The sequence below is a fragment of the Chelonia mydas genome, chromosome 17, assembly GCF_015237465.2.
Source record: "Chelonia mydas isolate rCheMyd1 chromosome 17, rCheMyd1.pri.v2, whole genome shotgun sequence".
NCBI lineage: Eukaryota > Metazoa > Chordata > Testudines > Cheloniidae > Chelonia > Chelonia mydas.
In genome coordinates, this window is record NC_051257.2 from 4,722,863 (window position 1) to 4,748,130 (window position 25,268).

The following is a 25,268-nucleotide window of genomic DNA, read 5'->3' on the forward strand; positions in this document are numbered from 1 at the left end:
TATTTCTTTGTGACTAGAACTGAAGTAACAGACAGAACTCACCATTTCTCTTCCTCAATTCCACTTCCTCCAGAACTTGAATCAGTTCCTCTATGGTGTTGCAAGTTGACATTTTTTTTCCGTCTTACAGCCAACCGTGGATGCAATCGCTGAAAAATCAGGCCATCACACCATGACTCAGAGTTTGCCTGGCACTATGTGCTTATTATTAGCTTAGTTTTCTCCAAATGCATACAAAGCACTGGATCCTGCACTCTTTATTAACTGGGCTCCATTTCAGTGGCACTACTGACATGAGTAAAAGTGGCAGGTTCAGACCCTGGAGTAGGAAAAAGTACACTCTAAAGCTCGTAACAGGTTCTTTATATACTAAAGGGCCCAATTCTGCAAGTGCCTCCTGGGAATTACTGGTGCTAGACAATTTACGGAAATGTACATAAATCGTAGAATTAGACGGCTGGAAGGGACCTCGAGAGATCTTCTAGTCCAGTCCCCTGCATTCAAGGCAGGACTAAGTATTATCTAGATCACCCCGGCAGGTGTTTGTCTAACCTGTTCTTAAAAATCTCCAATGACGGAGATTCCACAACTTCCCTAGGCAATTTATTCCAGTGTTTAACCACCCTGACAATTAGGAAGTTTTTCGTAACGGCCAACCAGAGGTTAAGGAGAACAATTTTTCTCCCTCCTCCTTGTAACAACCTTTTATGTACCTGAAAACTGTCATTTCCCCTCTCGGTCTTCTCTTCTCCAGACTAAACAAACCCAAATTCTTCTATCTTCCCTCATAGGTAATGTTTTCTAGACTTTTAATCATATTTGTTGCTCTTCTCTGGACTCTCCAATTTGTCCACATCTTTCCTGAATTGTGGCCCCAGAACTGGACATAATACTCCAGTGGAGGCCTAATCAGCGTGGAGTAGAGCAGAAGAATTACTTCTCGTGTCTTGCTTACAACACTCCTGCTAATACATCCCAGAATAATGTTTGCTTTTTTTGCAATAGTGTTACACTGTTGACTCATATCCATCCTTCAAACCCATTTTTTTTTAACTAACAGTCCACCATTTTCATGCTAAACATGTTAAATCATTCTTTCAACATCCAAAAACACCTATAAGTCCCCATGACACAACATCTCACATGTCTGTAACCCAAAAAACACCTCTCCCTTTCTGCTTGCTCTGACTCACGATATTCCTCCCTCCACCTTATGACAAAATGTTTTCTCTACTGTGCCACTGGATTGGTCTCAATTAAACTAAGCTACAGGAACCTTGTCTGATTGCTGTATCTGTGAAGCATCATGCATACCAGAAGGTTACTCAAATAAATAAAAAAGCAAAACAATTGTATGTGCAAATATAACTAAGGCCTCCCTATGCTTTTACACATGGGCATTTTCAGCCATCTTCAAAATCAGCCTTTAAAATTTGTATGTTGAAACAGATTTGCGCACACCAATGCAAAAATTATGAGCACAAAATTAGAGGCCAGTTTTTAAACATATGACCCAGATGATCTTGCTACATGTACTATCAATTACAAGACTCCATGGGATACAAGTTAGCAGAATGTGGCCATAAATAAAGATGAAATATATGTATGAAAAATTACTATTTTGATAAAGCAAAAAAAATCTGACATTACTGCACTCAGGACTAGACTGATCATTTTCTATTCAATGCACAACATGTATAGTACACAAACATTCAAATAAGCGATAACCAGTGTCGTCTTTTGAAAGAGCATCCAGACCTGTGCATCTTGTCAGTGCTACACTCCTGATATACAATATAGTTATATGATTAATAGCCATATGGCCAGTCATACGCCTCTCCCCTTTACCTGATAGTTTGGCACTACTTGAGCCTCAGTACTCTTCACCATGTTGGAGCTGAAATCATCCTGGCAGTCATTATCTTTATTCTTATGCCTTTGATCAAAGCACTCAATCTTCTCACTCTGAATTGCCCTTGGTTCCTTCACAGCTTTTGAGATAGCCTGGAAATCGTCAACCTCCAAAGCACTTTGCACCCCAGGCACTCGCAGCGGTGGTGGTATATAGTTCCTTGATGGAGGGCCTACTGCCTTCCACAAAAAAGCATCAGCTCCTGAAAAGGGGATCTTGATATTTTTGAGAATATCATCAATTTTATCTAAGTAGCTCTCTATGGACTTCTGCTTAGAAACTTGATCTGCTTGGATTTCCTTAAGCAGCTTGTGTTGGTTTTGAACAGTCTCTAATTTGTCTAATTTCACCTCCGTTCTGTAAAGGGAATCTGTTGCCTGCTGCAATAAAGTCTGAGAAATCTTGAGATTAAGGACACATTTGCTGATGTGCTGCTCAGTTTTGGATGGGCTACGCACACTTTCCTTGACATCTGCTCCCAACCAGGGCAGCATGCATGACTCAGATGCCTCACTTAGTCTCTCTACCTCCTCTATACTGTACTCTGTACCCATTTCTGAAGAGCTGACTTCCTCACTAGAATTTGGCTGCTCCACTAACTGTATTTTAGGAGGCAGAGGTAGGATTTGGGAGACAGTCCTGTTCTCGTCTACATTTTGCTGTTTTATTTGATCTTCCAAAGCACGATCTAATCCAGCTAGTTCTTCCAGAACATCTTCATGTAATTCTGGATAACATGTATAGATTTCATTGATTTCAAAACTACAGAGGCTGTCGTCCATATCACTAACACTGTAGGTCCTCTGGAGTTCAGAAGCTATATCTTGGCTCAGATCCTGTGTAACTGGCTGAATACAAGTTATACCCTCATGATCTATGATGGTTTCTTTTTCAGCAGGAGAAACTGAACATTTTGGTGCAGTAAAGCTGCCATCTGAAAAATCAGATGTTAATATTAAGCTACTCTTTTAGGCCTCCATTACACATACTGCTTAGACATTTTAAATCCCTTTTCGTTATTCAAGTAGCAGCATTCAACCCCTCTGTGTATAAACATTTCTATTATCATCACATACTGTCTTGAAAAGTAGACCCTGTTTAATGGGGTCTGTGAGGTAGGACACTAGGCTTATGCCTTATTCATTTCAAAATGCACCGCAAGATCTTTAGTGCTGACCTGGAAGAGTCACATTTTAACAATTAATGTCCATTTTCCTTCCTCTACATATGTAAATGACTTTAATCAGAGCTGACCAGAAAATGGAAATCATTTCCCACAAAAAAATTCACATTTTTGAAAATAATTTCCTCCCAGACCAGAACAAAAAAGTCAAGGGAAGGGATTTCCAGAAAGATTCCATTTCGGGAGAACCAAAAAGGATTTTTTCAGCTTGCTACCCATCTGGAATGCTCTTGTGAACTTCACTTGCCACCTCCCGGCTTCCCCGTCAACAAAGTTGCTGGACAGGCAGAAAGTCAGGGAGGCAGAGAACCATCATTTTGATTTTCCCAATGAAAACATCAAAAATTTTCAGCAAAACTGAAATGTTCCCATGGAAAATTTTGTATAAAAAAGGCATTTTCTGTCAGAAAATCATTCCGACAGAAAATTCCCAACCAGATCTAGCCTGGAACCTATGGTTCCACTACAGAAGCAAAAGGAGTATATGGGGACTTTGCATATGGGTCCATATTCCCTGCAGCCCATGGAGCTCTGAGAGCTGAGGTGGGTCCATAATTCTCTTCTGCAGAGAGAGTGTGGATACAGCAGGGATCTACTGCAGCCCTTCGCAATCTGTTTTGGAGTAAGGAAAGAAGGAGAAACATGTCTTGCCCCAAAGCCCTATGGGAATTCCTTCCAACAGCTGTGCTAGTTCCATGATTTGGCTCTAACTCAGTGGAATTACACCTTCCAAATGATAGGAAACACTTTACTAAATCTTCTACTGGCCTATGGCTACTGGCAGCACAAAACTGTTTGAGTACCGGTGGCCAAGTTGTTAAGATTGTTCCCCCCCATCCTGGGGGGATAAGAGAAAACACCAGAGTGAAGGCTCTTGACATGCCCTCCAGGAATAGAAACGTACCAGTCTTTATTATCTCCTCTCCTTGCAGCTCCAGCATTTCCCTCTTGTAATTAGATGAGGACCCCAAATAGATGTTTATATCTGGAAATATGTCATGCCTTTGTGCAGTTGAGCTTTCATCAGAGCGACCAATTCGAGACTCAATCAAATCCTGTAACATAAGGAAGGTTGTGAGGAGAAGTTTATTTAGTACTCCAATGTCTTCAACTTTTATTTTAAACTCATTTGCCCAAATAAACAAAAGAAAACTCAGACCCAGACTTAAACAGAACAACTTGTCCTCTAGGAGACAATTAACTCTGATTAACCAATTACGATTTTAAAAGCATAAAGGCTACAATCCTGAGAGTTACCTTTAAGTCATTCTTCAATATATAGCGAATATCCTGAAGACTCAGGGAGCGGTCCTTTTGTTTAGGCTCTAGACCTGTCTTTACAATGTCATAGTACGGGTTAGGAAGCCTGACATCAGTTTCCAAATGTTGCCCAGAAACTACGAGTTCTTTAATACCTGAGCTTTCAAGCCCATTCCAGGGAAGAGTTTCTGTAAAACATATAACAAATACAGTATGGTTTCCAGCATGGCCCTAACCAAAGAAGGGGAAGAATCACAGAAACAACTACCACTGTAAATCAGACCAGCAGTGCGTCTAGTCCAGTATCCTGTCTCTGACAGTAGCCAACACTGGATGCTTCAGAGGAAGTTGCCACAAATTTCCTAGTGGACAATTATGGAATAACCTGCCCAGAGGAAATTTCTTCCTAAACCCTCTCAGTAGTGGTTGGTTTATCCCTAAGATAATTTTTTTTCATCCCATCTGCTATAACTGTGGATGTTCTCATTATCAATATAAAAGTCTAATCCTTTTTAGAATTTTAATAAACCTCTTTGCCTCTATGATACCTTGTGGCAATGAGTTCCATAAGTTAATTGTGTGCTATGTAAAGAAGGATTCTCTTTTATCTGGTTTCATTTGTAACCTGACATTTTCATTGACTGTCCTCTTGTTTTAGCATTACGAGAAAAGGTAAATAGGAAGAAGTGCCTCATTTACCTTCTGTAAACCATTGTTTGCTCACCTCCTCCTCTAACCTCCTCTTTAAACAAAGCAATCCCAAGTGTTTCAGTTTCTTTTCATATGAAAATCTTTCCAAGCTACTGTCATTTTTGTTACCTTTCTCTGAGCCCTTTTTATTTCTGATATATAATTTTTCAGATAGGATTATCAGAACTGAACATAGTATTCCAAGTGCGTGCACCACACATTTGTATCATAGCATATTTTTAGTATAATGTTCTATTCTGTTCTTTACAGAGCCTAATATTTTGTTTACTTTCTGGACCAGCAGTGCATGTCGAGTTTTCATTTACTTCTCCACAATGATGCCTATGTCTTTATCCTGGGTTATTATAGTAAATTTAGATACCAGCAACATGTACCTTTAATTCCAATTATTCCTTCATTCAATGGTGATTGTCAGCCTGGAATTTTATCTGCCATGGTGCTGCCCATTCATTTAGCTAGGTAACAGCTTGAAAATTCCTCCCATTCTTCTCCAGTCTACACCAGCCTATCTAACTTTGTGCCATCTCCAATTTTGTCATCTCGCTTTCCCCCCATCATTGATTAATGGTACAAGTACAACCCCATAATGAAATTTTGATATATTGAAACAAACACTTCTAGGCAAATTATCTATTATTTCTTCACTGTCCCTCCAGAAACTTTGCTGAATCCAATGTTTATTTCACTAGTTAAAAAGGGTGCTCCTAGCTTCTCCCCAAAATATCAGCAGGTTATGCAGAAGGTTACAGGAGCACATATCACGCATGGAGGATTGGGCCAAAAGAAATCTGATGAGGTTCAACAAGGACAAGTGCAGAGTCCTGCACTTAGGACAGAAGAATCCCATGCACCGCTACAGACTAGGGACCGAATGGCTAGGCAGCAGTTCTGCAGAAAAGAACCTAGGGGTTACAGTGGACGAGAAGCTGGATATGAGTCAACAGTGTGCCCTTGCTGCCAAGAAGGCCAATGGCATTTTGGGATGTATAAGTAGGGGCACTGCCAGCAGATCAAGGGACGTGATCATTCCCCTCTATTCGACACTGGTGAGGCCTCATCTGGAGTACTGTGTCCAGTTTTGGACCCCACACTACAAGAAGGATGTGGAAAAATTGGAAAGAGTCCAGCGGAGGGCAACAAAAATGATTAGGGGACTGGAACATGAGTTATGAGGAGAGGCTGAGGGAACTGGGGATGTTTAGTCTATGAAAGAGAAGAATGAGGGGGGATTTGATAGCTGCTTTCAATTACCTGAAAGGGGGCTCCAAAGAGGATGGCTCTAGACTGTTCTCAGTGGTAGCAGATGACAGAACAAGGAGTAATGGTCTCAAGTTGCAATGGGGGAGATTTAGGTTGGATATTAGGAAAAACTTTTTCACTAGGAGGGTGGTGAAACACTGGAATGCGTTACCTAGGGAGGTGGTGGAATCTCCTTCCTTAGAAGTTTTTAAGGTCAGGCTTGACAAAGCCCTGGCTGGGATGATTTAGTTGGGGATCGGTCCTGCTTTGAGCAGGGGGTTGGACTAGATGACCTCCTGAGGTCCCTTCCAACCCTGATATTCTATGATCATACAAATAAGACATGTAATGTCTTCTTTTCTTTGCAACTTTCCTTCCCATAAAAAGAAAACTTTAATCACTAAAGGAGCTTTGCAGGGGGTATGCAATCACCTAAGGAGATTGCACTCACACTTCGTGTATTCAGGGTACTCCATGATAACTCAGGGTATGTCTACATTGCAATTAGACACCCACGGCTGGCCTATGCCAGCTGACTTGGCTCAGGCTGCTGAGCTGTTTAGTTGCTGTGTAGACATTTTGCCTCAGGCTGCAGGCTGAGCTCTGGGCAGCTGGGCTCCTCTCACCTCACAGGGTCCTAGAGCCCTGGCTCCAGCCCAAGCCTGGAAGTCTACACTGCAATTAAACAGCTCCACAGCCCAAGCCCCACGACCCTGAGTCAGCCAGCATGGGCCAGCCGCAGGTGTCTAATTGCAGTGTAGACATACTCTCCGTGACAGAAGTCTGAACGTCTTTAACTATACCTGTTAGGGCTTCCTGCATTACTATACAGAAGCTATAAATGTCTGATTTGACTGTGGTGGCCTTTTCGAGGATCACTTCAGGAGCACACCACTTATACAGCTGAGCTGGGACAGGAACACGTGTGAGATCACTGTGGTCCCCTCCATCCTTGCTGCCAGAAGAGAACACAAAACAGGGTCAAATTTGGGAAACCATAACATGTGATGAGTAGTCAGAGACAAAAGGATTTGATAAATCATGTTAAAACTGGGAAACAAACCAACCAATGTCAACTGAGTTGAATGTTTGATTCATTCTGTCCAGGATGTTAAGTTAAAAATAGACCTACAACTGCAATGCCTCCTTTGGAAGCTCTGACAGTATGGGATCCAGCAACTCGTTTCTTTATTTTCATATATGCATCTATTTTAAATGATCCATGCTATGCACAAAATTTACCAAAAAAGCTAAACCAGCTCAAAAACAGCTTGTATTGGCACATTATAGAAGAGACCTCTGTTGGTAAAAATGAGATATAGCAGTCTCTTTCAAACCTTTATCCTCAAATGACAAACCAGAGGTTAAAGATGTCCAAACTATGGAGTATTTTTACAACCACATCTTTCACTCCGGTCAGCATTCATAGCACAGGTGAAAGACTAGCGAGTTGTGCCATCTAGCTTGTTTATATTCATTTGGCAGTGTAATGCCAGTACTTCTAAATGACTAAAAGTTAACTTCCCTCTACTCACACAATAGTTAATCTCATTTTTCTTCACTTTAAACTGAGAATAAGTGTTCTTTAAAAATCATTGTCCAGGACAAAGGTTTTTTTCTCATTCTACAGATGCTCATTTTCCCTTAATTTAATATTGCTTAAGGGAACATGGTCAGATATTTTAGGTAGAGACCCCATGTTAGTGAAAAGCAGTGCTGCAGGCTACACTTCACGTATATTCAAGAGAAACAATTGACTTAAACCACATTTCTGTCAGAAAATATTGTACCTATCATTAATACAAGTAAGACCTAAGACTTATTTATAACTGAAAGAAGTTAACAGGAGTGGAGAGGAAATTTCTCTATTTCTGTCAGTTAATTTGCTTTGTACATTGGGCAATTTTTTTGGCTTATACTCAATTTCACTCTTTTCCTTTATAATCTTATCAGCCAGTTTCTCCTTCTCTCAGCAAACACCTATAATCACCACTTGGGAAGTGGAAAAACCTGTCTGCACTTTTAAAAATTTTAAATGGAACTGTAAAAAAACAACCAAAGACATACTATTTAGTACTTAAAACCATTTAAAAAAATAATTATTTTTTTAAAAGTTCAAATTAACAATATCCCTTCACATAGGAAATAAACGTGTAGAAAAGACAACAGGAAAGTGATAAAGCTATCACTATCTGCTGCTCTATCTCATTTTCACCAACAGAGGGCTCTGCTAATATATGGCAATAATAACTGGTTTCAGAGTAGCAGCCATGTTAGTCTGTATCCGCAAAAAGAAAAGGAGGACTTGTGGCACCTTAGAGACTAACAAATTTATCTGAGCATAAGCTTTCGTGAGCTGTTTTCTTTTTGCCAATAATAACTGTATTTCTACAGAAGTTGAAATATGATGCTTTTTCAAAGATAACTTGAGGTGTGTCTGTGAGCACATGCATATATATATATATATATATCTATTAGAACCCTCTTTCTGGGTCTGATTCAATTCCAATTTAGCCAATGACAGTCCTTCTATTAACAGTAATGGGAGACGACTGGATCTCGTAGTGAAATAATGTTATTCAGAGAGAAACTGCACCATGTGTGTATATATATGCAAGGGGCTGAGTATCCCTTATATCAGTGGGAGTTGTGGGGCTCCCAGGATCTTGTAGGATTAGATTTCATAAGCGGAGGTTTATTATAATCTGAATACATTGAAACTATTTACACTAGAGGAAGAGAATTAAAGTCTCCAATAGGATTTCTGTCTCTGTATGGTCACTAGATGCAGGTTCCATTTTCTGTTCTAAGTCTCTATTGCAGTGCCTTTACACTAGAGTGGAGCAAGACCTTTCTTCTATTGTTAACCACTATTTTCAGGTATTTATAGGGAAGCCATAAAAATTGAGATCACCTGAAACTTATGACACTGAATGAGCACTGACCATGTATCTGAGTAATGGAGATGTGAAAACCCCTCTCCCTACAGTCAAATCTGCAACGTTGTCAAAGAAAGATTAGGATGGATCTCTGTGCCCTTGCTCATGCACCGCAATCCACAAATAATCAGGAGAGCTGCAGGATCACCCTGACCACAGAATTCAGTCCTCAATTTGGCCTCACCCATCCACCTTTCCAAGTAACAATGTGATAATTCTTTACCTTTCTATCATGTACTCCAAGTTGGTTAACTTTGCCTCACCAGCAGAAACGATTTGTATAGCATAAGAGGTGAGTGAACGGTGGATAAATCCACGTGAGTGCAAAAACCTCAAAGCATCATTAACCTGAAGCAGTAGATGCACAATTGTCTCCATGTGCAATACTGGGAATTCTGAACGCTGCAAAAAACAAACAAACACACAACAGAAGAGTTAAGCATTCACATTGCTGATAACTGAAGATCAACGTAATGCAAAAGCTATGGTTAATGTAACATTAAAGGTGGAGAAATCAAAAAGTGAAGGTTTTGACTGTAAAGTTAACTCAATCTCGTTGCTCATGAAGAATATTATATGATCTATGTGAAACCAAACAGTAATACATTAAAAAGAACAGAAAATAATACATATGTGCAACATGCCAAAATTAACATTGTAAAAGAAAAACAGCTTTTGGAATTTCTCAACTTTGTGTTTATTTCTCTACCTCAGTGATAATATTTTGCATGTTTCCTCCTTTTGTTAAAGAAAAATAGGTAAGCAATCAGTCATGGGAAAGAGAGAGGGAAAACAATCAGCATCAATAACAGAATGTAAAACAGTTGATAAAACCTACTACTCAGTGTTGTAACTCAGCTCTAATCTGCCCTTTGATACATATAGAACCATAGAAATATAGGGTTGCGAGGGACCTCGAAAGGTCAGCTAGTCCAGCCCCCTAAGATGAGGCAGGACAAGTAAACCTAGACCATCCCTGACAGGCATTTGTCCAACCTATAGTTAAAATTTTCCAATCATGTGAATTCCAAAACCTTATCTGGAAACCTATTCTAAAGTTTAACTATATAGTTAGAAAGTTTTTCCTACTATCTAACCTAAATCTCCCATGACCGCCACGTACTTGGTGAATACTCGAGGCACCGCTGACAGACCAAATGGGAGGATGGTACACTGGTAGTGGTTGTTGCTCACCACAAACCTGAAGTATTTTCTGTGGGATGGAGTTATTGCTATATGAAAGTACGTGTTGTTCAAGTAGAGGGCAATAAAAGCCTCTGTCCCTGTAGCCCTGAGGAACCTCTTCCACTGCTCCTAGCAAGAGAAGCAATTGCACCTCCTGGATAATTTGTTGCTCGTGAGAAGCGTCCCTGAAGAGGGACAGGGAAGGGGGGTAGAAGGGTGGGAGGGACGAGAATTGGAGTGAATATCCCCTTTCTACCGTGAGGCGCACCCAACACCCTGATGTAATGCGGGCCCACACAGAGTAGAAAGGGGATAGACAGGACGAAAAGGTAAGGTGGGGAGGATCCAGTCTCTGCACTGGTGCATCGCCCCCTAGCGCACCTTCAAAAGGCCTGCCTCTGGCCTGAGGAAGGTTTAGACTGGCCAGAGCCCTGACCAAAGGAGGGGTGAGGTCTCTTTCTTGAGTTTCTGTTCCTCCTACGTGACCCTTTCTGTCTGCCCTAAGGCTGATAATTCTTTGGAGGTGGGGGAGGCCTGAAGTACCTCCTTTGGGTCTCAGGCATGTGGAGATCCAAGGACTCCAGGGTGGGCCAAGAGTCCTAGAGGCTGTGCAAATATGAGTCAGTCTTCTCTGAAAACAGTAACTGACCCTCAAAGGGGAGATCCTGAATCGTCTGCTGCACCTCAAATGGTAGGCCCAAAACCTGCAGCCAGGAACTCCTTCTAATGGCCACCCCAGTTGCCATCATGCAGGAGGCCGCATCTGCTGTGTCCAAGGCCACCTGCACGGACGTACTGGAGATCAATTTGCCCTCCACTACTAGTGCGGAGAACTCTGCACGAGAGTCAGAAGGCAGAAGTTCAGTGAAATTTTGCATAGCCCCACAGGTATTATAATTGTATCTGCTAACCACCGCCTCATAGTTAGCGATACGGAGCTGCAACCCCCCAGTCAAGTACATTTTTCTCCCAAAAAAGGTCCAATTTCTTGGCCTCATGGTTCTTGGGAGAGGGCCCCTGGTAGCCCTGTCGCTCATGCTGGTTAGCAGCATCCACTACCAGGGAGACCAGCTGGGAGTGGGTGTACAAATGTTCATATCCACACGAGGGAACAAAGTACCTCTGCTCGTATCTCTTGGTGGTAGGTGGCAGCGAGGTAGCCACAGTGTCTTGGTGGCATCACTAATCGTTTTGATCAGTGGCAGGGCGACACAGGATGGCAGTCGGCGCCGAGCGTGGTGCCTCAGTTGGGGCAGGGATCAGTTCTGGGATCGGGGCCATTAACCCCTCCGGGATTGGGGGCTTAGACACTGCCAAAATCGGTGTCGGGAGTGGTGCCGAGGACTGCGGGAGTCCTGTCGGAGTGCCCGAAACTGAGGCCACTGATGCCAATCTGGAACCCTGGCTTTGATGATAGTCCCAAGGTGTCCAGAAGGGCCACTGAGGAGATTGCCACTGGCCCTGCCAGGGCGCCAGGTAGGGATGACAATCATGGCAGGAGCAGGATCTTCTGCTCCTGCTAGAGCACAAGGACTCTGCCTCCAAGGTCTCTGACTGTGATGATCAAGGAGGAGTGGAGCCTCTTGGTGCCGGGGATCAGTGCCAGCTTGGGAACTGGAGCATCTCCCCTGTAGAAACCCCCGGTGCTGGCAGTCAATGCAACAGGGATGGCCTCATGGCAGACATCATTGCTGGCTTGCCCACAGAATGTATGGGGCCTGGGATTGGTACCAGCGACCTCTCCTTCCTGGCAGAAGAGGGCGGTGCTGAGTGTCAACAGGCCCGCTGCCGCCTTGAATGCCTCTGGCATGGAGGGGAGCTGTATGTCCTCACGGCGATGGCCCAGTGAGCAGCGCAGGTCCGAACTCGAGGCTACAACAGGGACACACAGCAGTACCGCGTGAAAGTCAAGGAGCTCAGTCAAGCCTACCAAAAGACAAAGGAGGCAAACGGTTGCTCTGGGTCAGAGCCCCATACATGCCGCTTCTATGATCAGCTGCATGGCATTCTAGGGTGCGACCCTACCACTACCCCACCACTGCCCGTGGACACGTGCAAAGGGGGAGTCTCACGCAACACGGAGGAGGATTTTGTGGATGAGGAAGAGGAAGAGGAGGAGGAGGAGAATGTACAGCATGCACTCGGTGAATCCATTCTCCCCGGCAGCCAGGACCTTTTCATCACCCTGGAGCCAATACCCTCCCAAGGCGGGATCCCCAACCCTGAAGGCGGAGAAGGCGCCTCTGGTGAGTGCACATTTGTAACTACAGTACAGGGTTTAAAAGCAATAGTGTTTAATGTTTTATTTGCCCTGAAGACTTGGGATGTATTCGCGGCCAGTACAGCTACTGGAAAAGTCTGTTAACGTGTCTGGGGATGGAGCGGGAATCCTCCAGGGACATCTCCATGAAGCTCTCCTGGAAGTACTCTGAAAGCCTTTCCAGAAGGTTTCTGGGGAAGGCTGCCTTATTTCGTCCTCCACGGTAGGACACTTTACCACGGCAAGCCAGTAGCAAGTAGTCTGGAATCATTGAAGCACAAAGCATGGCAGCGAATGGTCCTGGGTTTTGGTCGCATTCAAGCAACATTTGGTCTATATCTTTCTGTGTTAGCCTCAGGAGAGTGATATCATTCATGGTCACCTGGTTAAAATAGGGGAATTTTTGTAAGGGAACACTAAAAGGACACCGTTCATGACGGGCTGCTAAAAGGAATCATCCCTGAAAATAGCCATGTGGCAGGGGGAGGGGTGAAGGGATCATCCCAAATAGCCATGTGGAGGGGTGGGGTGAGATGTGTACTGCACATCCACCCAAAAACCGCAGCCCCTCCTTTTAAATGGCAACCCAACTGGCATTGCTTGCTATGGGAAAGGAGGGCACTGCAGTTTGAAAACATTCCCACATGTTATGAAGGCATTAGAAGCCAAACCCGCGTACCCTTTGGCTTAGCGTGGCTGCCTGGAAACCAAATTCTGTTGCCCAGCTGTGTGTGATGTGTCACCATACCGGCAGGTGCTCAATATAAAAGGCAAAATGCAACCTTATACCTAAAGCACATGTGCTGTCTGCTGTGAATTGCTTGATTCACTGTGAAAGAGTCTCCCTTTTGTTCTCAGAAATGTATCATCTTAAATTTTACTCTCCCTTTTTATCCCCCTGCAGGTGCAAATGTTTCTATGCTCCCCCTATCATCTGAGGTTATCGCAGATTAGAAGGTGAAAAAAACCACACTCGCAATGACATGTTTTCCAAGCTCATGCAGTCCTCCCGCACTGATAGGACGCAGCTGAATTCATGGAGGCGTTCAGTGGCAGAGTTAGGAAAGCATTAAGTGAGCGCGATGAGAGGAGGCAGGATGCAATGCTGAGGCTAATGGGGGAGCAAACGGACATGCTCAGGTGTCTGGTGGAGCTGCAGGAAAGCCAACAAGAGCACAGACCGCTGCTGCATCCACTGTACAACCGCCTGCCCTCCTCCACAAGTTCCATATCCTCCTCACCCAGACGCCCAAGAACGCGGGGTGGGGAGGTTCCAGGCACCCAGCCACTCCACACCAGAGGATGGCCTAAGCAACGGAAGGCTGTCATTCAAACAGTTTTGATTTGTAGTGTGGCTACAATAAGCAATGTGGCCCTGTCCTCCCCTTCTCCCCCACCCCACCCTACCCACCCCACTCAGGCTACCTTATCAGTTATCTCCCTTTTTTAAAAACTAATAAAGAAAGAATGCATGGTTTCAAAACAATAGTGACTTTATCTCCTTTGCCAGCTGTGATTGAAGGAGGAAGGGTGGTTGGCTTACAGGGAATTAAAATCAACAAAGGGGACGGGTTTGCATCAAGGAGAAACACACATAACTGTCACACCATAGCCTGGCCAGTCATGAAACTGGTTTTCAAAGCTTCTCTGATGCGCAGCAAGCCTACCTGTGCTCTTCTAATCGCCCTGGTGTCTGGCTGTTCCAAACTGGCAATCTCCCCCCCCACCATAAACGTCTCCCCCTTACTCTCACAGATATTATGGAGCACACAGCAAGCAGTAATAACAATGGGACTATTGGTTGCGCTGAGGTCTAACCTAGTCAGCAAACAGAGCCAGTGAGCTTTTAAATGTCCAAAGGCACATTCTACCACCATTCTGCACTTGCTCAGCCTATAGTTGAACTGCTCCTTACTACTGTCCAGGCTGCCTGTGTATGGCTTCATGAGCCATGAAAGCAAGGGGTAGGCTGGGTCTCCAAGGATAACTATTGGCATTCCAACATCCCCAACAGTAATTTTCTGGTCTGGAAAGTAAGTCCCTTCTTGCAGCTGCTCAAACAGTCCGGAGTTCCTAAAGATGCAAGCATCATGCACCTTTGCCGGCCATCCCACGCTGATGTTGGTGAAATGTCCCTTGTGATCCACCAGTGCTTGCAGCACCATTGAGAAGTACCCCTTGCACTTTATGTACTGGTTGGCAAGGTGGTCCAGTGCCAAGATAGAGATATGCATTCCGCCTATCGCCCCACCACAGTTAGGGAAACCCTTTGCAGCAAAGCTATCCACTATGACCTGCACATTTCCCAGAGTCACTACCCTTGATAGCAGAACGTCAGTGATTGCATTGGCTACTTGAATCACAGCAGTCCCCACAGCAGTTTTGCCCACTCCAATTGATTCCCGATTGACCGGAAGCAGTCGGGCGTTGCAAGCTTCCAAAGGGCTATCGCCACTCGCTTCTCAACTGTCAGGACAGCTCTCATCTTGGTATTCCTGTGCTTCAGGGCGGGGGAAAGCAACACACAGAGTTCCAGGAAAGTAGCCTTGCACATGCGTAAGTTTTGCAGCCACTGTGAATCATCCCATACCTGCAAGACTGTGCGGTCCCACCAGTCTGTGCTTGTTTGCCGGGCCCAGAATCGGCATTCCACTGTATCAACCAGCCCCACTGCTGCCATGATGTCCCAACTGCCACATCCCATGCTTTCAGGAATGTCTGTGTCCATGTCCTCCTCACAATTGTCCCTGTGCTGCTGTCTCTTAGCCAGGTTCTGCACATACTGCAGTATAAGGCGTGAGGTGTTTACAGTGCTCGCAATAGCAGCGGTGAGCTGAGTGGGCCCCATGCTTGCCGTGCTATGGCATCTGCATGGGTAACCCAGGAAAAAAGGCGCAAAATGATTGTCTGCAGTTGCTTTCACGGAGGGAGGAAGAGAGGGGAAACTGACAACATGTACCCACAACCACCTGTGATAATGATTTTGCCCCATCAGGCATTGGGAGCTTACCCCAGAATTCCAATGGGCAGCGGAGACTGTGGGAACTGTGGGATAGCTTCCCACAGTGCACCACTCTGTGAGTCGATGCTAGCCACGGTAGCGAGGATGCACTCAACCGACTTAATGCGCTTAGTGGGGACATACACAATCGACTGTATAAAATGGATTTCTAAAAATTGACTTCTATAAAATCGACCTAATTTTGTAGTGTAGACATACCCATAGACTTAGTGAATTATACTGGGTATGTGCAAACCAAAAGACAAAAAGCTAATCCAGTCAACAGTCTTTGGCAAAGACCAATATTGTTAGTTCATGATACCAGAACCCCTGAAACTTTATTAAGCAGACTTGTCATGGTTACTTCCCAGTCTGGATTGATTTCAGAATTCTCCCTGGTAGGCAACCAGCCAGAAGTGGCAGGATTCGGTGATTCCAGGTAAACTGTTATTGATGTTTCCAAATACAGAAAACAAGCACTTTGCCAACACACATGCACATATCCAACATCCTTATTTTGAACAATAATACAGACCTTGTCATGCTTCTATTAAAAATCAAACAAAACCATGCTCCTCTGTTTTTTGAGGCAATAATTCAGTCTCCAAGTCAATTACCACAATGTGGGAATACGGTAAATGGTGAGCAAAACACAAGAATAATGGCTTTACCGCTGTTACACAGCCATACAACCTTAATACCAAACTACTAAACCTTGAACTCCTACACTAACAGCCAATCCTGACATTTCCCTGGTATCTGCAATGGGAGGCAAGTCACTGTGAATGTTCAGGAAACAGAAACGGATTCATACCCATCACTGTGTGTATCAAAGAACAGAATATACTCCCTGTTATGGGGAGTGGGAACAGGTGCCTATCCTAGCCTGCTCTCAAACAGTCCACCCACTCTGTAGAGTCAAAACTCAACCCTTCCTGGAGCTTGGCTTTATTAAAAGAAATTACCAAGAAGCTAACATAGCCTAAACTTTTTCTCCACAACTAAGACCCAAGAGACCCACTCTTTTATTAATTTTCTCCAGCTGGCTCAATAGCTGCAGGATGGGGTGTAACAGGCAAACACTGGCAGCCTATTAGAGGGAGTGGCTATTGCTATGTGATGAGACAAGCCCCTAAGTACATAAAGCGAGTTAGGATTTCTCACATTTTGTTTCTAGGTAAAAGATACTTCTCTCAATGAGATGAATTTAGCTCAGAACACAGGGGATGCTGGTATCCAGTAAAATCTCTTAATTATGAGTAATTTTTATTTTAAAAATAAATAAAAAACAACCGTTCCATTTACCCTTTCATGAAGGATGCTGTATAGTGAACCAAAGTTAACTCTCTCATACACCAAACGGGTTTTTTCCAGATCATTGGACAGACAAACTGCCATCAATTGCAGCAAATGAGGATGATGAAGTTTACTGCAAAGGAGAAAAATCCCAATATTACCACACAAATAAGATATTATATTAAAAGAGAAATAAATGTCTGGCCTCTTGGATCTTTTCACCCACAATGTTTTTAATTTACTTTTAGAATAAGCAAAACAAGCTGGTAGGAAAACTGTTCATAGAGAGCCACTGATGTTTTTATTGTTGACACTATAAGAACCTGCAATTATGCTTTCCAGGATCTGTACAGGAAAGTACTTTTATGGGTCAGGAGGGGATCCTGCCTACTCCATATTACACCTCCCACTGCACATTTCCGAAAAGCTCAAAAGGGGAAAGAACAGTAGAACTGTAAATCCCATTTCCGGAAGAAGGAGTAACCCTGATTCGTTATTTTCTGAGTCAGTCATTAGCTAGGCTGAGGTGACCTGTACTTTCTCACAGGCTCCAGGGATGCACAAAGACCTGACACATTGTAGGCATTTTGCATTTTCTCTTACCTGCTATATTCCTGTTCTGCTATTAGAAGATCAGCTAAACGTAGCTTACTACAATTCTGATGTGGTTTAAGGCTGAGCTCCTTCACTGTGACTCTGCTGCTGCCCCACATTAAACTACAGGATGAGAAGAGGAAACTCTAGTCACTCCATGTGTCCAATAGGTTCTTTGGTTACAGCATCTCTTACAAATAGCAGCAAAGTTTCCCAGGATTACAAATCTGTCTCCTGGTGTTAGTAACATGCCAGCGCTTCGATAACCCTGGCAATAGGATCATAGCTTCCTAGACAAGCAATAAACTCTCAGCTTGCCAAAGACTAGCTGCAGTGAGAAAGAGACGTGTTTTGGGGAGAGAAAGAGGAGTGCAGCTTGACAAACCATATCGCCACAGACCTAGGCAAAAAGCCATGACTCTATGAAGCACTCCTCACGGAGGCAATATTAACTTACTGTGAGACAGGATAGATCCTCTGGGAAGGAATGGGTCACCAACCCAGCTGACCCACAGAATGCTCCTTTTCTGGCAGAATTACTTGCTTCAGCAGCAGAAAAGGCGAAGAAGGGCCTGATATGTACTTGCAGCTCTATAGTCAGCTCACTCTGGGTTTGAGCAATTGGGCTGCACCCAGGTATACCCTGGAGCTTGAACTCATCCTACCTAAATACAGTCTATGAGTCCCATCCAGAGGCCAATATTAGCCAGAACATTTATTACTATTAAAACATTAATAGCCCTAATTATGTGTAGGCTGGTTTAACCATGAATGGGTTATGATAATGGTCAATCAATATTAAAAGGAGGCAAGACAACACATTAGTCAATGTATAACAGAGGACAAACCTCCCATGGTAGGGAGATGGACTGGGTGAACTTAGAACTTTTCCATCTCCAACTTCTATGATTACTGGGTCTTTATGGGTATATCTACACTGAATTGTAAACCCAAGTCTGTGGGAATCAGGCTTATGAACCTGGGGTTTCCAAGCATGCGCTTGAGTGTCCAAGTTGCATTTTAAACCTGTGTTTACAATTGCTGGACCCAGGTCTCACAAATCATGCTAACGTGTCCATACTGCACTATGCAGACCTTCTGACTCAGGCCTGTGGTTTGACCTGTGTCAAAATGACAAGGCTTGGACCTAAGTTATAGCAGGACTCAGGTTCTGACACACACCCCTAGCAGTGTCCTAGGTCCTGAGTGCTTACTGACACAAGCAGACTCTATTTGTGTGTGGAAAGAAGGGGAGCTTGGGCTCAAACCTGAGTCAGAGCCCAGGCTTAGGACTTGTCTACACTGCCACATACAGCGTTGAAACTTTCCTCACTCAGGGGTGTGAAAAAACACCCCCCTGAGTGATGCAAGTTTCAATGCTGTAAAGTGGCAGTGTAGACAGTGCTACAGCGCTGGGAGTGGGAGCTATTCCCCTCACAGAGGTGGGCTTTTTACAGCACTGGGAGAGCTCTCTCCCAGCGCTGGAGCTGCGACTACACAGCCATGTTAAAAGCTGCCGCAGCAGCACTTTACGGTCGGCTGTGTAGACATACCCGTGTGCTGTGTAAACATACCGTATAAACACATGGAAAAAAATCCAGACAAGCCATCTGGTCCAGTAGTTTGCTGATGATGCTGCATATTAAACAACACCTGAAAACTGTTAAAGTGTCCACTCACTTTGTCATGATCATGTACGGTCCAGTGTGGAAAGAGAATGTTGGCTCATCATCTGCCTGAACCACTTCTTTATCCCAAATGATAGGGAGAGATGCCAGGTACCCTAGCTGCCTACTGCCTGTTAGATAAAACTGAGACAAAACCATACACTGTATAACAAGGAGAAATATTCAACAATTCCTGGGCTCTATGCCCAGCTCTATCGCAGAGCAGCTATGTAATCTTAGGGTGTTGTGAGAATCAGGTAGTGTTTGTCAAAAATGTTGTGAAGCTGAAAAATGTTGCCTCAGTGCTACGTATACACACAAACGACAACTGACCACAAGTAAACATTAGCCAAAAACCATAAAAATTGGGATCATTCCAAAAGGCTTTCAGTGGCTAAGGGCTTTATGGAAAAGGACCTTTCTACTGAATCTTAACTGAACACAGCAGAATCAGCCACCTCAGAGTCACACAGGTGGGATCCTTCAACCTACTTCTTGAAGCGTCTTTTCTTCATTTCAAAATAAATCCCTCTGTCAAGGACTCACTAATGACTATAGGCCAGGATTTCCACAGTCATTTAGGTCACTCCCCATTTATTTCCCACCATCCAGTGAATAGTAAGAAATATCTAACAGTGCCTGAAAACAACACAGATGGGACCATCTTTGGATTTAAATAAAAACATTGTGATTCCAATTGTGTTCAACAAACAAAAAGAAGTTACACAGTTTGGAGACCACTGTCTCTAGTGTCTTACCTTCCCAAAGCCAAAACTGTAGATGTTTCTTGATGAATTCGCTCCACCTTTTAGAAGTCTAGACAGAGGACTGCTGGCATTTCTAATGTCAAAACATACAAGCATAGCTACATGTAGATTAATAGTGAAGGCCAAGGTTTTGAGAAAGGTTACATTCCATCTCCCAAAGGAGATAATTTACAAAGACAGAGAGAGAGAGGAAGAAAGAAAGAAAATACAGAAGTCCTGCAGCAGCTGCCTTTCAAATACTTCATTTGATATTTGGCCTGGGTCAGAAATAGTGAGACTACTACTACTCTCACTTTCTTGGCTGCCACCACTCTCAACCCCTACTAGAGCTGAAAAGAAGTCTCGCAAGCACAGCAATGGTAACCTCATAGCCTGCTGAAACATGAAACATGGTTATTTTTTAAAAAAGGCAGGCATATTTTAACAACTTGATTTTAATGTGCAACTGTTATCTTGTATATGCTTTTGTTTAAAATCACTTAGTGCATAGCAATGCAAATATGCAGACATCTTGAATTCACCTTGAATCTTTTCACTTAAGTATTTTTCTTAACAGAAAGATATTTCCCACTAGACACATCAGACTTATCAATAAAAATTGTTAAACAGTTAGACACATCCTCTAAGGACTGGCAGTGACTTACAGATAAAGAAACTAGATTTATTTTATGGTACACAGTAACAGATATCTTAACACTAATAAAATACAGAATTGTATCTGGTTTATTCAGTGAAACATTTCCTTTTAAATAAAGAAGAATTTTGAAGTTACCACCAACCATTTGGCTCTACAGTAGCAAGAAAAATTTAGTACTAATGACCACATATGAAGGTGACCCATCCAAATACACTAGAATGTCTAAACAAGCAGCTTTGGTTTCAAAATAGATAGTCAAAAAGAAAGAGACAGACAACAAAAAGTAAAACACATGACAAGTTTCAGGATACTTAAGTATGGGATGGAACTTCCCTGAATCACTATGAAGTTAAGTTCTTACCCTTGAGTAATGCCACCAAATCTAGATGGATTGCAGACCAGTACTTTTGATGAACCAACCTTTCTAAGTAAATCCGAGGGGAAATTCTGAATTGCAGCCTGCATGTGTGATGCACAACGCCGTATAAATTCTAACATCTGAAAAACATTAAGCATTCAAGAACTACTAGGTTATAAATGTTCCTATTTTAAATTAATAGAGCAGGATCATGAAGAAAAGTTGTCACTTACTTCTTGTTGGCAATATTTGGCACCAGCAAGAATATTTGAGATATTAAAAATTTTATTAGAGAGTCTTTACTGTCCATAAATGGTCTAAAATTATAAGCAGATATCAACCAAAATTCAGCACATTCAAAAAGAAACTGTATCCATTGTGTACATGTAAATTTAGAGAAAAATCAATGGTGTGAATATGTAAATAAAACCAAACCTCAAGCCTTCTATATGACAGAGGCAATGCCAATAACTGACAATTCCCAAGGTGAAAATGATAAAACTACTGGATTCCAACACAATTAATAATAAAGGAATAATCTATTTTGAATTATTCTGACTAGGTCTCTCCGTAAAATATGCATACTGAAAGACATCAAAATTATCTCGTACCAAGACATGGGATAATTTTAAAACAACAGCTTTCTTGTAACATTTTGCTCCAGTATTAAATAAGCAATACTTATGCCAGAAATTTTATAGTTCTAGGCCTTGGTCTTGCAAACACTTACACACATGTATGCCATTACACACGTGAGTAACTGCAGCTCCAACAGAACTACTCATGAGTATGCAGGGGATTGCAGGATCAGGACCTATCACTGTAGTTCTCATCACTGCACATTTACACATTATGGCTCTGATCCTGCAAGCTTGTAAGTACAGGCAGACCTCTTCCCCCAGGTAGAGTCCCAATGAAATCATTTTGAGTTTGCATGATCAGGACCTCAGAATATAATCTGAACTGGAAAGTAACACAAGGCAAATCACTTCACATTATCTTAAAAAGCATCTGTTTCCTGGGTATGGAGTTTTTGTTCCCAGACAATATTTCCAAGATAAAGTTGTGAAGTTCACATGTGTGTACCTGAGCACTACTTTCCTTTCCAGCTGACATAGCCCAGCACTGCGGATTTCTTCCATTTTTATCATGTACTCGCAGATCACCTCCTGCATCCAACAATTTACTGAGAATCCATTGATTTCCTGAGAATGCTGCAGCATGTACTGGGGTGCTCCCATCATAACAGCGGCTGAGGAATATTAGAACAGAAACATTTCAAAGTACCTTCACTATGGTAAACCACAGATACCTCTTGAAAAAGAGCATACTTACAATTCCATTATATGCTAGAGCAAAAGAATCTACCCTGATTTTGCCAAAGAGGATTCCATGTATGAAGTGAGGACTGTGTAGCCTTTTATTGTCACCAGAGGCACTAGAAAACTGCAGGCATGAAAAACTCTCTTTTTTAACACGCTTATCTGCACTTTGCCTGTCTTCTGCAAAAACCAAGCTTTACCTTTTTACTCTCACTGGGGAGGTGCTTCTGAGGCTATGATTAATATTTTTAGTGTTTAAAAATTTCCAATTAGATTTTAAAGATTAATTCCTGACTGAAGTGAATGAGAGAAAGAAGTGGAGTTCACACCTTTGCTTGCCCTATTGTTTGGCTGGAGACAGCGCACTGATTATCTGTAAAGTGTGGTTATTGCTGGGGCTAATGTAGTGACTCTCCTTGCAAAAATAATCTTCTCACTACAATCAGTGCACTGCTATCCTGTTGATCCAGCCTAGTGAAAAAACTGCCTCCTGAGGGACAAACAATTGCATTAGAAAAAGTTGTGAACAGTATTCCCTTCTGCCATTCACTTCAATCATGCATTCATATCAACACCTAGTTGGAAACACAGAGCTCTGGGCTACACTTAAAATACAGACTGAACTAGCTATATCACCCTGGAGTTCTGTAGATGAGCATACCTAACCCTGCTCAGGGAGGTGGATTACCTACATTGATAGAAAAAAACCCTTCCATTGATGTAGGAAGCACCTGCATCTGAGAAGCACCTGCAGTATGGGACTATAGTGGCATACCTGCAGCTGTGCCACTGCACCATCTGTACTGTAGACATGCCCTTAAATGTTAACATATTCAAGCTCAGAATTCACAACCTTCCCCAAAGAGTTTCGTAGGTGGGGGCTCTTTGCCTGTTTTCTAAAACACTTTATTTGCCTAGGCTGGAAGGCACCAGGGCCCAAATTTGTATATGTATCTAGGCTTTGCTCTGCTCAGCATTGCAAGATCTAAATCACTTTGACCATAGTGTAGATGCTTCCTACAAGGATGGAAGGTGTTTTTCTGTTGCTGTATTTAATCCACCTCTCTGACAGACAGTAGCTTGGTTGACAGAAGAATTCTTCTGTCAACCAGGCCACATCTACACCTCATGTTAGGTCAGTATAGTTATGGCACTATTTTTCACATCTCTGAGCATCATACATATGTTGACCTAACTTTTAAGTATAGAACAGGCTTAAGGCCATGCACCACTGAGCAGAGCAAAGCCTAAATACTTTTTAAAAGTCAGGGCCCTGGGCTTTTTCTTTCCCCAACTATCAGCTCTGTAACAATTACAGTTTGGATGAAAGCTATGTCTCTCTTTTATCTGCACGTTGGCAACTAACTATTAAGGAAAATCTTGTGCATTACGATTAAGTTGATGCTATAACAAATTTAAGTTTGTTTCAATTTATTAAGGATGTAATTCCGACTCTTATACTTAACTGATTTGGGTCTGATCCATAATCCAAGAGCACACCTACTAGTTTACCAAGACCTAGCAATGCAGCAGTAAACAGAGCAGTCTGGCCCAAGGAGTTAATTGTGTCAACACAAATACCTGAAAAGTATAAATAAATAAGTAGTCATGCCTCTTATGACTATAAAATTTCAAACATCCCCCCCACTATCAGTCTTTAACTTTTTCAATTAAATGTTATATAAATAGGGCCCTACCAAATTCAGGGTCCATTTTGGTCAATTTCAAGGTCATAGGATTTTAAAAATTGTAAATTTTATTATTTCAGCTATTTAAATCTGAAATTTCATGATGTTGTAATTGTAGGGATCCTGACCCAAAAAAGAACTGTCGGGGGCAGGTCGCAAGGCGATTGTAGGGGGAGTTGCGGTACTGCTACCCTTACTTGTGCGCTGCTGCTGGCAGTGGTGCTGCCTTCAGAACTGGGCAGCTGGAGAGTGGCGGCTGCTGGCCGGGAGCCCCACTCTGAAGGCAGAGCCGCCGCCACCAGCAGCAGCGCAGAAGTAAGGATGGCATGGTATGCTACCGCCTCCCTTACTTCTGTGCTGCTGCCTGCAGAGCTTTACCCTCAGTCCACAGCCACCACTTTCTGGCCACCCAGCTCTGAAGGCAGCAGCACAGAAGCAAGGGTGGCCTGGTATGATATTGCCACCCTTATTTCTGCACTGCTTCTGGTGGGATGCTGCCTTCAGAGCTGGACACCTGGCCAACAGCCAGCGTTCTCCAGCCGCCCAGCTCTGAAGGCAGCACAGAAGTAAGGGTGGCAATACGGTGACCCCCCTAAAATAACCTTGCGACCCCCCTGCAACTCTCTTTTGGGTCAGGGCCCCCAGTTTGAGAAACACTGGTCTCCCCTGTGAAATCTGGTCTTTTGTGTGCTTTTACCCTATACGATACAGATTTCACAGGGGGAGACCAGATTCCATGGTCGGTGACGAGTCTTTCATGGCTGTGAATTTGGTAGGGCCCTATATATAAGGGTAACTAATACAGAAATAGTTAACCTAGATCTGTCTAATATGAACACAACACAACAAAACAAAAAGCTTTTTCCTAATTTAAAAGAATAAATAAGCTACTGTCTATGAAAAAGGAGCATTTGATACAAATGGTAAGCTATTTTAGCCTACTTGTTGAATTTAAACTTCTGATAGTCACACTCTGGACATGTCAGTACTTTCAGTTTCAAATGTATTATTTTAGAGAGACAAGGTGGGTTAGGTAATATCTTTACTGGGTAAAGACATGTTTAAATCTTTCCTGAACTCCCTCTTCTTGCCTTCAAACCCCCCAACTTTGCCAAATTCATAATCAGAAGTAAACTCCCCACAGGCCAGGACCCATCCATTCAAAGTGGCCCCAGACCATGCCATCACATGCAGACATATCTCACTGCTAAAATGATCAATACATACCTCTCACAACACACCTTTCAAG

General features: G+C 42.9%; 1 protein-coding gene across 1 annotated transcript in view; it reads right to left on the bottom strand.

Annotated features, from left to right (window-relative positions):
• The window catches only part of TEX14 (testis expressed 14, intercellular bridge forming factor), a 104,595-nt gene that overhangs the window by 60,706 nt on the left and 18,621 nt on the right, over positions 1-25,268 (bottom strand). Inside the window, exons 3-15 of the mRNA XM_043531309.1 lie at positions 23,798-23,912; positions 22,096-22,261; positions 21,013-21,149; positions 20,006-20,087; positions 19,261-19,391; positions 17,590-17,703; positions 16,996-17,119; positions 9,468-9,646; positions 7,109-7,260; positions 4,353-4,543; positions 4,000-4,150; positions 1,849-2,846; positions 43-149 (exon numbers count right to left, since the gene is read on the bottom strand). Coding sequence (XP_043387244.1) covers positions 43-149; positions 1,849-2,846; positions 4,000-4,150; positions 4,353-4,543; positions 7,109-7,260; positions 9,468-9,646; positions 16,996-17,119; positions 17,590-17,703; positions 19,261-19,391; positions 20,006-20,087; positions 21,013-21,149; positions 22,096-22,261; positions 23,798-23,912 — 2,647 coding nt within the window. The remainder of the gene's footprint in view (positions 1-42; positions 150-1,848; positions 2,847-3,999; positions 4,151-4,352; positions 4,544-7,108; positions 7,261-9,467; positions 9,647-16,995; positions 17,120-17,589; positions 17,704-19,260; positions 19,392-20,005; positions 20,088-21,012; positions 21,150-22,095; positions 22,262-23,797; positions 23,913-25,268) is intronic.